Source organism: Rhododendron vialii, chromosome 12a, assembly GCF_030253575.1.
Source record: "Rhododendron vialii isolate Sample 1 chromosome 12a, ASM3025357v1".
Classification (NCBI taxonomy): domain Eukaryota; kingdom Viridiplantae; phylum Streptophyta; class Magnoliopsida; order Ericales; family Ericaceae; genus Rhododendron; species Rhododendron vialii.
In genome coordinates this window covers 26831472-26843312 of record NC_080568.1, presented here as the reverse complement: position 1 = coordinate 26843312, position 11841 = coordinate 26831472, and the positions used below count along the sequence as shown (strand labels likewise).

The window sequence follows — 11841 nt, the reverse complement described above, 5'->3', positions numbered from 1 at the left end:
ATGTATGAGTTTGAGCATGATTTTGTGAAGTTTTGGTGAGTTTTAGATGAAATTTAAGTTGAGAAAATGTTGGGAATCGGAGGATGAACAAGCTGAATTTTCGCTGAAAACCCAGTCGGTACCCGTACCACTTTTTGGTGGTACCTGTACCGGCAGATCAGAATTGAAACATTTTGGTCGATTTTGGGTGGGTACCCGTACTGAGTTTTTGTGGTACCCGTACCTCTCTGGTAACTTTTCAGCAATTGTTGTGGAACTTCGGACGATCATATCTTTTTCATCCGAACTCCTTTTTGGGCAAATTATATATCGAAATTGATGTACTCAAAATGTACTCTCTAATGGTGGAGGTTTCAAAATCCAATTCTAATCCTAAAAGAAGTTATGGTCAAAATATGGTGAAATGGTTATAAGTTTCCATATAGATTTTGGAGATTAAGTGCTACTCTAACTTTATGTATGCTTTGGTACACATATAGGTCTTTGAGATGGACATGTTTGTATTTGTTGGGTATTGTTTAATACCTAGTTAGCTCTACAACTCGATATTAAACATTCGTTTGAATGCCTTAGGGATGTTTGGTGACTTGGTTAACTTTTTGGCATGTGTTAGCTTGGTAAAATGTTATGAGGTGTTATCATATATTTGTTTGAGCATTTCAATGGAGTCGTATGCTAATATGGTTAGCTTGTGATTAGGTAGCGAGTTGGTCAAGTGGGAGGTGTCGAAACCGTAAGTTTGGCATACTCCAGTCGAATCGAAGGTGAGTGTGTCTGATATGGTTCTTCTCAATAAGATATTGCTATGGTGGTATGTATATATCTTGCTAATGGTATTTTAACTTTCGATATGATTATCGTTATATGGATAATGCGGTGGAGGTGATTGTATATCAAGATATCATGCTAATCGAGGTTTAGCTATTGATATGGATATATATGGTCGAAATTGTATATCATGCTATATGTTATTTTAGCCAATGGTATGCATGCTTGTTGTATGTTGATTGTACCCGCGAAAGGATTGTGGAGTGAGTCACGCCATGTCGTATGCCATTCCGTCTAATTAACGGAGGTTGGGAGCATGGTTTGCGGGACACAATGCCTTGGGTACATGGGAATGTGGCAGACGTGTCACTGCATGCTTGTGTGATTTACGTTCATGCTGTCGTTAATTCAGTTATTGTTACGTGGTTGTTATTGGATAATATTGCTATGTTTGGCAGATGTGGTGGTTATAACTAATATACACATGCGGGTATTGCAGTTATGTTGGTGGTGAATATTCCTGTTGATATTCTTATGGGTATTGTGATATTTTATTGAGCATTTCTATATCTCACACACTCTGGCTTTTCTTTTTGGACTGCCAGGTAGCAGGTGGCTTAGAGTGGGTCCACTATTGGTCAATGCCTTGGAGAGTGCTAAGACTCGTGTCGGGTGATGTCTTTGGTTAGATTGTTGTGTAGCTGATTCGTCTAGAAGTTAACCTACATGTTTTGTAACTAATTGAAGAGAGGGATATTTATTATGACTTGTGAGTCGAGTTTTTGGCATTGACTTGGTTGTATTTTATGTGAGAAGTCTTCCGCTAAGTTGTATTCTGATTGGTTGTAGAGTGTGGTGTGGTCTTTTGTGTAGAACGCCACGTGGCCGCGCCGACTCGGGCCCACTTTGGGTGTCGTTTGCGGGGCGGGGCGTGACAGATTAGGTGTGGAGATCGTGCTTTAAATCGTTGGTTATTGTGTTATGCTTGCCCTTGAGTTTTCTGCACAAAATCGATGCTCGTATTGTCCCCGTATCGATACAAGTGTTGGTGTATCGATACGCTGAAGGAATCTGCATTCCAGTAGCTTTAAAATCTGTTGTAGTGTTCCTGTATCAATATAATTATTTTTGTATCGATACTCCAAACTTTCCCGTTTCGATACAATTATTTTTGTATCGATACTCCTTGGCTTTCTGGGCAGTTTTGCCCATGTTGCTCCAATTCGACTGTTTTGAACCCCGGACACTTCTAGTACCTTTTTGACACCTACTAACCTAGCTCAAACAAGTTCAATTGACTTCCCTTGATAAATCGATGTTATCATTGATCTGTTAGCCTTCTGTTAATAAGGAACGTGTAAAGAATTACTAGGTTAAAACCATGTCGAAATGCATCTTAATGATTGATTGACTACTTGAGAGTACTTATGGCATAATGTTAGCATTGTTGGCATAACGTACGATGATTTATGAATGAACGTGATCATAAGAAAGTCTTCGTTAACGTATTAAGAAAGGAAATAGTTGTTAGGGGTCAAAAGTTGGGATAGGGAGTCTCATAACGCAAGGGGTGGTAATACGAAGACTCATTTGGGTCTCGTAACACAAGGGGGTGGTAATACGGTGATCCAAGTTGTTAAGGTTCTTTGTAACGCAAGGGGTGGCAATAGGGTAATCCTCATGGTGTTATACTATAAAGCAAGGGGTGAAAATACAGACGGTGGAGATTGGTGATAGTGAGTCGTGTCGAGATTGTTAGAGTTATTGATGTCTTGTGAATCTTATGGCTGGTTGTGCTAATAGCATGTCTTAGAACTATCGTAGCGAATGTTGGCATACCTAAGTGTTGATTGCTATCCACCGATTGAGCTATTCAACTTGTCTACTTCTCTTGCACTTATCTCCATATTTGTATATAGAATTGGTAAAGATTTTCCTACTGGGCTAGTGTAGCTCAATCTATCATTCTTTTCAGGTTCAAATACCAGACAACAGCATGCATGCTTCATGTGTTGGGATGTGAAGAATTTTGAAAGCTAACTCCATTTAGTTACTTAATCATCCTTGTAATGACATTCATTTAAGATGGGTTTGTAACCTAAGAACTTGTCTGTACATTTACTTAAAGCTTAATTTGGACTGGAGTGCCAATGTTGTGTATATTTAAACTTTGGGACCTACTTTGTAAAATTAAATAGGTGGGAACGCTTTTGGGTATTATTTATCTTATGCGATAGTCTTTTATCGAAATGGTTAATTTATTTATGTTGAAAATCGAGGGCGTAACACTATCTCCGTCGGATCTCATGTTCGTCGCGATGAGTTTGTTATGGTTAATTTCGAGTTTTAATGGCGAAGAACCGATTTAGATCTGTTTATTTTTTGTTTTGGTTCAGATCTGGAAGTCTGTGTAATATGTAGGTTTTTTTGTATTGTTAGTTTTGTTTTTGGTGTATGGAGTATTGAGTTTTTGGTTCAGATCTGTGTTTTGTGTATGGAGCATGTGGTTTTTGTAAATTGAGCATGTTAACAGTAAAAAAATCAACGTTTAGGGTTTGGGGATTGAAAACACTGGTCATTAACAGTTAAAATTTAGGATTATGGAATAAAAATACAGCTAATTAAAAGTTAAAAATTAGAGTTAAGGGCTAAAAACATAGCTAATTAACAGTTAAAAATTAGGACTCCATGGTTATAGGATTGAAAATGTTGCTAATTAACAATTACAAAATTAGCAGTGTTTTTAAGGAGTTAAATATATAAATTTAAAAACAAAAAACAAAAAACAAAAAAGGGAGGAAAAAAGAGAAGAGAGAGGATAGAGAGAAATGAAAGGGTATTCTTGGAAAAAAAATATATGGCCAGGACCTAGTCAGTTATGCATTCTTTTTTATTTGTGCGCTAGGACTTGAAGGGAAGAAATCCACTCCCATGGACCGGCCGGGAAGAACCCCAAATATGAGAAAATGACGGCTCAGAACGTGTTTTGATAATTAATACCCACCAAGAATATGCTAAGAACATTTGTTAATGCTGAAAATGTCCTTGACAGGTATTAATTATCAAAACACGTCATTGACCGTCATTTTCCCTAAAAATATTGAAGTGCCCCTAAAATTTAAGATTCTTGGAATGCTCTCAAGCCTCTTGGGCCTTGTGCCTGGGCAGAATGCTTGTTAGTAGTAGTTTAATATACGCACTCTACGCAGAATAAAAACAGAGTTCAAACAAATTACGAAACAGACAATTAAATTACTCAATTTGGCGTTAGATTACTCGACACTGATCATGTGCGGATCAAAAAAAAAAACCATTTCTATGGAGCTATGAACAGTATGCAGTTTGGGCCGTTTGGCGTAAGATGGTCTCTTCCCCACCACAACTCGAAACACCAAAATAAATACTAGTTCCAAGAATGATAGTAGTAAAGGTAACCTAAACACTAAAATGGAATTCCATTCCTATGGGGGGGGGGGGGGGGTGTTGAGCGCATAACCGCCTCAATGCGGCGTTTTGACATGGCCTATTTTCTCAATCATAACCACGTTAACGACATCCTTGACAAAGACATAAAAACATTCTCTGCAAGAGCTAGGCATTACTGTGGACATTCTACGGAGTTGTTGAACTTCAACTTGATTACCATGGCAACATACAGAGCTCGGAAAGGAACGAACACCAGGTTTTGGCCATTCTAAACCACATGCGGCTAAGAAGGAGTGAGTAGAAAGTCTTGCCATTCCCTTAAATGCATCCACTCCTGCACTACTGTAGACATTCTACTTGTCTTCTCCACTTTATATAGAGTAAAATTTCACAAATGGTCAATGGAATTTCTATTCAACCCTATAGAAGCTTTTTAAAATTGTAGATTTTCCTTTTAGTTTATTCAACAATCCCCTCAATTGACTTCCAACATCTGATTTTTACCTTCAAGCTGGGATGTGCAGTCCCACAAGGAAACGACCCCAACAGTTCGTACCACATTTCCCAACAGTCTAAGAACAATCGAGTTACTGAAAAGATGCACAAAGAGAAAAGCACAGAAGTACTAAGGGCCCTTTTTTTTTTTGGCCCGCAGCATCGAATTGAGCTATAAATCCACGGGGATCACATATTCTAACTAACTCAAAGAAGATTCAATTTACTCAATGATTGCCTTAGCGTTCCGACCTCCATATGGGGACAGATCGTTGTTCGCTAGGTGCAGATTAGATATCCGTTGGCTACAAAATCCCACAAAAACATGGGATATAGTACCACTAGAAAACGGAATTGCTAACCCCATCATTGTTAATCTGATGAGATTGAATTCCGGAAAAAACGTTCTTTAACTATTTGTGCATGATCCAGTCAAACAAAAGGACCCTAAGTTCAAAAAAAATATCCATACCTATTGGTGTATCTCTGGTCAGAAGCTTCAGATTGAGCTTGACAAGAGACTGAATCGCACTCTTGGCATCATCTTCTTGTATAGACTTGCTTCCAGCACAACTTTTTTCCATTCTAGCCTTTTCATTTGGAAGTCCCATATAGGAGGACGAAGACACTTCCAGTTTGGCAGAAGTTGAGTTAGAACCTGAAGTCATTGGCCCAGCTGGAGAAACCAATCAAACAGATCCGTCAAGCTCATGTAAACCATCCGCTGGTTGTGCGCATAATCTTCCTTCTGCTGGCTTCCCTACATTTCCATGGCAAACATTATCTAGAACTGACACGTGGATATGGTCTCCCGGTGATTGAGAGATTGGAGAAATCTCGTTGAATTTCAAAATCCTCTTCAGAGTAATAATACTGTGCCTCTACATCTATCTGAGGTTTACGACAAACCGTTCCTTGTACAGAAGAATAGCATCAGTTATGCTTTCGTGATCTATTTTTCACAAGATCCTTGGCCCGAAGAGGTTTGCTACTTCATACCAGAAGGCTAGAACTTGGTTTAGCTTTTCCGACTGGGGTAATTTTACTTTGCTTAAATTATCTTTCGAGGACTTAAGAACAATGCTGGTTTTCCCATGAACCTGTTCCATTGACTTGGCTGCATCCAACATTTTCCATGCTTTGACTACATCATCAAGCCCCTCTTTCAGATACATTATTACCAGAACAATGCGGCTGGTTTGATCTGCCCGAAGATGTGGCACCACCTTCCACATTTCTCAGCTTTGTATCGTCAGCTCGATCAGATGATTTGGATTTTCAAGGATCCGTTACGAAAAGCATTCCAACTTTCACGTAACTCATGTATACGACCTTGCACATTTCGGCAAATAGCAAGAATAGAATCATGCTCTTCCACCAACGGTCTTTCACCCAAGCTTCTAAAACACAATGGGGTGTCACTCTTATCATGTTCAGCTTTAGAAACAGTGCAGTCATTGCAAAACCAATCACCTTCTGGGACAGTGGCTCCCAGACGCACACAGAAAGTATGGGATGCGGCGTCACAAAGGTCACAAAGTAGAAGAAAATTTTCATTTCCCTCACTGTTACACGCTGTACATTGAACTTCCAAATATGGATGCGGAGGCCCAACTGTCGTGTTTCCAAAACGATATTAAACCTACATTGCAAAAATAGCACAGAAACTCTACATAAACTAGGCGCGAACAATAATTAATCAGTCTCTATGCCATCAGGAACAGGGATCGTTCTGGTACATGGGACCAGAATTTGGTTTCTTGTGACTTGTATAAACAACACTAGTAGTAGAATTTAATTAAAACTTGAGGTCTTTTCTTTATGCATAAAACTCTACTCGAAAAGCATTGTCACTTCCCTTTGTATACACTTTATCTTACCAAGACTTCACGCCTTAGAAATTTCAAGGAATGCTATTTGAGAACTTTTAAATAACTACTGGAAATCAAAGATCAACTACTACTAAAAAAACTACAAAGAGTTGCAAAAAGTAAACCTACTTCTTAGAGCAAACTGGTACACGCAATCTTCCATTCCCAGCCTGACCGAGCATACCGTATCCTTCTCCTATTCCGTCACCAAAATAAGTTTCTTCAGCTACTCCAAACTGAATCCTATTGGCCATCTTCCTCGTGTCCGTAATAGCGTACCTTTGCTTCGTCCTCCTCAACCGCCGCCCACCCCTCCTCTTCTTGGGCTTACAATCAGGAACCAAAAGCGGTTTAGGACGCTTTGCCGGTGGTGGCTCTTGCCACTTTTCAATTGTTTCATGGATCATATCGCGAAGGGCTCTCCCTAATCCCTATATTACCAGTTGGATGTCCTCTAACGGAATCTATGCGTGCCGCGAGTATTGATTTTCCAGCCAGTAACCGGCAGGCGCGCATCCTTAGAGAAGGGGATGTACTCCGAAAAATGTCTGTTTCTTCAATATAGCCCACACGAAACTGAGATGTTGTCGCGGTAGAAAAACCTGCTAAGTTTGTTTTCTTAGCACCGAGTAGCCGGACAGTGCAAGAAGGCAGGTTAGCCAATGCTGACAAACCACCAGCAGTCACCGTAAGTTTGGCCGCAACTGCGCTTCCGACAAGAGCAGAAAGATTCGGTGAAATATGTCCCATTCTAGTCTCCAGAAAATCAAGCACCTTTTTCCTTGACGAATCAAGAGCAAGAGAACGGTCGCACGCGTCAATGGTGTTTTGAAGGACTTGCTCCGGAAGTCGTTTACCTCTAGTGGTTGAAGCCGTGATGGAAACCACCATGATAGTGGCGGAGGGTAGTAAACCATCCAAGTCGACTAGGGTCAGGTCCGTTTCATTGCCGATCTTTTTAACCAGTCAAGCATAATCGATAGGGTGATAAACAAGTGATTGAAGCTCAGGGAATTTCGACCGGTAGTTGTCTCGGATAGAATTATGGACGATAGAAATCTCATTCTCAATGTCAACTGTCAATGCTGTGCAGTCAACTATTAACTGGTAGTCTTGTAGAACTATGCCACTACTGCTATTCGACATATCAGATCCCTTTTTCTCAAGAGCATCTTCAACTTTCTGCATGATATCGAGGTAGCGCTGTGTTTCCAGCAATTTAGAGACTGTGTCCGAATCATCGTAATTAACATTATCCAGATCAATGTCGTCTTCTTCTTCCAAGTTTTCCAGATCATAGCAAAATCGATCAGCTCACCCATCATCGCCCTCATCGCAGCATAAAGATGATCGCAGCGGCTGCATCGCTGCCTGGAGGCTGCGCCTCCGTCTTCTGTCTTCTTTGACCATCACTTCTCTCTCTCTCTCTCTCTCTCTCTCTCTCTCTCTACGGTGGTGGTAGTGATGGTGGTGGTGTTTGGATCTCTCTTCTCTTCTCTTCCCTCTCTTCTCTCTCTGTTGTTAAGATCGCTGGTCCATCTCTCTCTCTGTTCCAAGTGCAAACCCTTCTCTCGCCTAACCTCATATGTATAGGTAGTACTACTCCGTAATAAAATAGAATTGTAAATAGTAAAACGTTTTCCTAATACCACCCGGATTCTTTTCTTTCTCCTAAACCATTAGGGAAAATTTTGGGAATGGTCCCACCGGTTTGCATGAAATCTCAATTTCGTTCCTATGGTATTAATTGTGTCATCATTGATCATGTGGTTTACATCCCATCTCAATTTTGTCCATCGTTAGTTGTCGAATCCATTAGGCGTCAGGCTTCACTATATATCGTGTGTTCTGTTGTTCTCTACTTACTTTAATTTTATAACTAATCTTATTTTTTATTTATTACTCCCTCCGTCCATTTAGCATTTTGGCAACAATCACAAACTTTTTTTTGTCCGAAAAGCAAATAATTTCTCTCTTTACTCATATGAATTTTAGACGTACATACATATATCTGTAGATTTCACTCCATTTGTTATTTGTAGAAAACCTTTGTTCGTGATAATGTAAAGATGTGTGGAGCAAATAAATAAGTTTTCATGTGGATAGATGTAAAAATATATGCATCCAGGGGCGGACTTACACATAGGCGAGGGGGTCCACTGACCCCACTCAATGCAAAATTTATGTTGGGAGTAATATAGTTTTGGGGGTATTTCTGTAAATTTGCCCCCAGGATATTTCCTTCAAACATTTTGCCTTTATACCTCAACCAAATTAAAGTGTTGCCCTTTCCACTTTCAACCCTCCCCGCCCCCCCCACCACGCCGACGAACTAGAATTGTACTGGGATCAGAGTCACCAGTCTTAGATCTCATTTTTCTTTTGTACAAAGTGGATTTCAACCACAAATACTCAATCTCTCTAAATATTTTTTCTCTCTACATTGACGTGCGCTCTAGTTTCAAGTTTTCAAATTTAAAAGGAATTGGTGATCTTGCTCAAAAGATGGTCGAGACCCGAAGAGATATAGGGATCCATTGGTATACAAACTATTGACATTGGCCTTAGTATTACCTGTTTCGACTGCTACAGTAGAGAGGGCTTTTTCTGCTTTGAAGATTGTGAAGAATCGACTTCATAACCGGATGATAGTTTTTTGATTGGCTATATTTTTATTTTTACTTTCACGGGTTTGATTGGCTATATTGAGAGAGAGATTTTTGATAGCATTTCAAATGAATCTATCATGAATCGATTCCAGGATATGAAAAATCGACGTCGTCAATTGTAGGTGAAATGATATGTAATGGATGGATATGCTTTTTTTGCTTATATATTAGAAATCAGTATTTGTTTTTGGTTATTGTTCTATTATTTTTGTTATCTTCCGGGTCATTGTGTACAAGTGCAAAATTATGTGTTGTAGATGCATGACAACTTGGCTCAAATTGTATTGGAGCCAAATGTTGGTCTTTGTTTTTTGGTGGTTGGTTTATACTTTATACATCTAACTTACGCTCTTTTTTTAGATAATTTGGATATAGAAACAAAAAGGAAAAAAAAAGGGATAGATTAGAGGAGGAGGTTTTGGGGGATTTGCGGTGTCGCCGTAATGAATCTGGGGATCCTGTAGTGCACATTTGAACCGGAGTATTTTTAACAGTCCAAATTTTAATAAAACTCTTCCCCGAAGAGTTTTATTTTAAATCCCGAATCATTTATTGTCGAGACGGACGATCTGAATGTGCACTACAGGATTCTCGGATCCTGCTGTATTGGGACCGAAGGCCCCCTCTACTTCTAGACCAAAGGCCGTGGGAGAGGGTGTAGTGTGAGAGAATGAGAGTAATCCATTATCCACCACTGCACCACAACAAGAACAATAATGCAGCTGCAATTTCACCGCCAAACACCCAAATTGACTCCAATTTCCTTGGTAAACATTCAAATTATGTCGCTGCAAAATTCATTGGCGAATCAAACGGATGTGCTGTGATTTTCTTTTTTCCTACTCTTACTCTCTCTTCCTCAGTGGTTGCCGCCCCCGACAAATGGCGAAAATGACATTAATCATTCACGATTATGCATACCATTTGCCATTGAAAAACGCTCTTAATTGTTTTTATGCAATTTTGCGAGGCATATTATATCGGTAACTGGGCATGGGTTGGGCTACGTCGTCACTACCCTGAATCAGGTTAGAGTTTTTGAGCAAGAGATGCTGCCATGGGTAACCATCACAAAAGTCACAGCAGTAATAATAGTAATAGCCAATGCTAGCTTATGAAACAAGGGAAGTGCTACAATACACACCCCTTATTTGGGTGTGTATCATATGCACCCTTATTAAAATACACCAAAATGTTATGAATCCCAAAATGTTGCGAATCTATTGCTAAAAAGTTACGAATCATATTGTTGAAAAGTTACGAATTTTTAGTATAAAAGTTACGAATTTTTAGTATAAAAGTTACGATACGAAATAAAATGTTATGAATGACCGGTCCTACAAGTAATTTTTTATGAGGTGGCACAATATGAACCACACAATAGGTGCATATGGTACACACCTTAAAGGGGTGTGTATTGAAGACTTTCCCATTAAAAACAAACCATGGAGCTAGCTGTGAGCATTGATCAGGGCCTGTTTGGGAGCTGGATTGTATATTCTCATTATGCATTTTGGGGTTTTTCCTTGTTTTGGGAGCCAAGTTTTGAGAATGCATTATCTCACAATACATTCTCAAAACTACACTGTAGAGACACCATTTGAGAATCAAGTCCAGAGGAGCTTTTCTGAAATTGTGCAGAGTAGGTTTCTGAAATTGTGTGGAGTAGGTACAAATCGCACGATTAATTAGGCTTATGGAGTATCTAGGAAGGGACAAGTCACAAATCTTTTCTAGTATTGCACTAGTTTATTTATTACTGTAAAGGGCTTTAATCTCCTTGAGAATGAGATTTTCGTGCCTCAACCTGATTAATATGTCCATTGTAATTTGATTTCTTAGTGTTTGTTGTTGTAATAATGATATCACCAACACTTTGCGATGTGGGATTGTTTGCTTATGCTTCTCAATTTCATAAAACATACTCTTTTTTTAAATATTAGGGGGTCTTCATGCACTTTTACCATTTTTCTTTCCTTTCCACAACTTCCAAGCAAATTAGGGCTTTTTTGGCTAATAAATAATCTATTTTGATTATTTGTCCTTGTTCAATTTTTTTTTTTGCATTTGTTAGTTTTTCATCAATTTTTTGTGAATTATTACTTTGTTATGATGAGAGGAATCTAAAAAATAAAATATTAACATAGAAATCCAAATAGATTATTTAGCCAAAAAAAAACCTTTGTTTGTATGTTTGAGAGTATTAATTGTATGATCTTTTCAAAAAAAAAAAAAAGAGAGTATTATTTGGACTCTGATCCCATCTAGTCTCTCTTCATCCAGTTTGGTCCAGTTTAGGCTGTTTGTGGGCCCTTTTCGGTTATATCAAACGACATCCAATTAATTTGATTTTAGCGTGATCGATATACTCAGCAAGATCCAAAAAGTGAACGATTCCGATTATTATGAGTCCAGCTATCACACTTTTTCACTTCACCTCTTTATCTACAAAACCCTACAACTTGCCCCCTTAATACATCATTTAGTATCACTTAGCCCATTTTGTCACTCTTATGACCTGATTTAAGCGTTATATACTACGATATGACATGTACGCTTGAATAATTTATTACAGAAATTCCTCCTTTCACCGAGATATAGTATCTGGAAAG

The 11841-nt window shown here is 38.9% G+C and overlaps 1 protein-coding gene, 1 long non-coding RNA gene and 1 pseudogene across 2 annotated transcripts; 1 reads left to right on the top strand and 2 right to left on the bottom strand.

Moving 5' to 3' along the window:
- The first annotated feature begins 782 nt into the window (after positions 1-782).
- Positions 783-1554, top strand: LOC131311908 (uncharacterized). Its single transcript, XR_009195632.1, has 2 exons — positions 783-1149; positions 1374-1554. It is a non-coding gene; the product is annotated as an uncharacterized LOC131311908 (long non-coding RNA).
- Positions 1555-4264: 2710 nt separating this feature from the next.
- On the bottom strand, positions 4265-6034 carry LOC131311907 (uncharacterized). Its single transcript, XM_058339544.1, has 2 exons — positions 5162-6034; positions 4265-4528 (listed from the first exon to the last, which is right to left on the bottom strand). The coding sequence occupies exons 1-2, from the start codon at positions 5355-5357 to the stop codon at positions 4269-4271; spliced, it is 456 nt and encodes a 151-aa protein (XP_058195527.1). The 5' UTR covers positions 5358-6034; the 3' UTR covers positions 4265-4268.
- On the bottom strand, positions 5968-10160 carry LOC131309608 (U4/U6 small nuclear ribonucleoprotein Prp31 homolog; annotated as a pseudogene).
- Positions 10161-11841: the final 1681 nt, after the last annotated feature.

What these genes read in the sequence shown, in the direction of transcription:
- LOC131311907 (XM_058339544.1), bottom strand. Translation starts at nt 5,357, where the DNA reads ATGACTTCAGGTTCTAACTCAACTTCTGCCAAACTGGAAGTGTCTTCG. An exon ending in GACCAGAGATACACCAATAG is followed by an intron (nt 4,529 to 5,161) that starts GTATGGATATTT and finishes ACAGTAGTGCAG; the next exon opens with GAGTGGATGCATTTAAGGGA.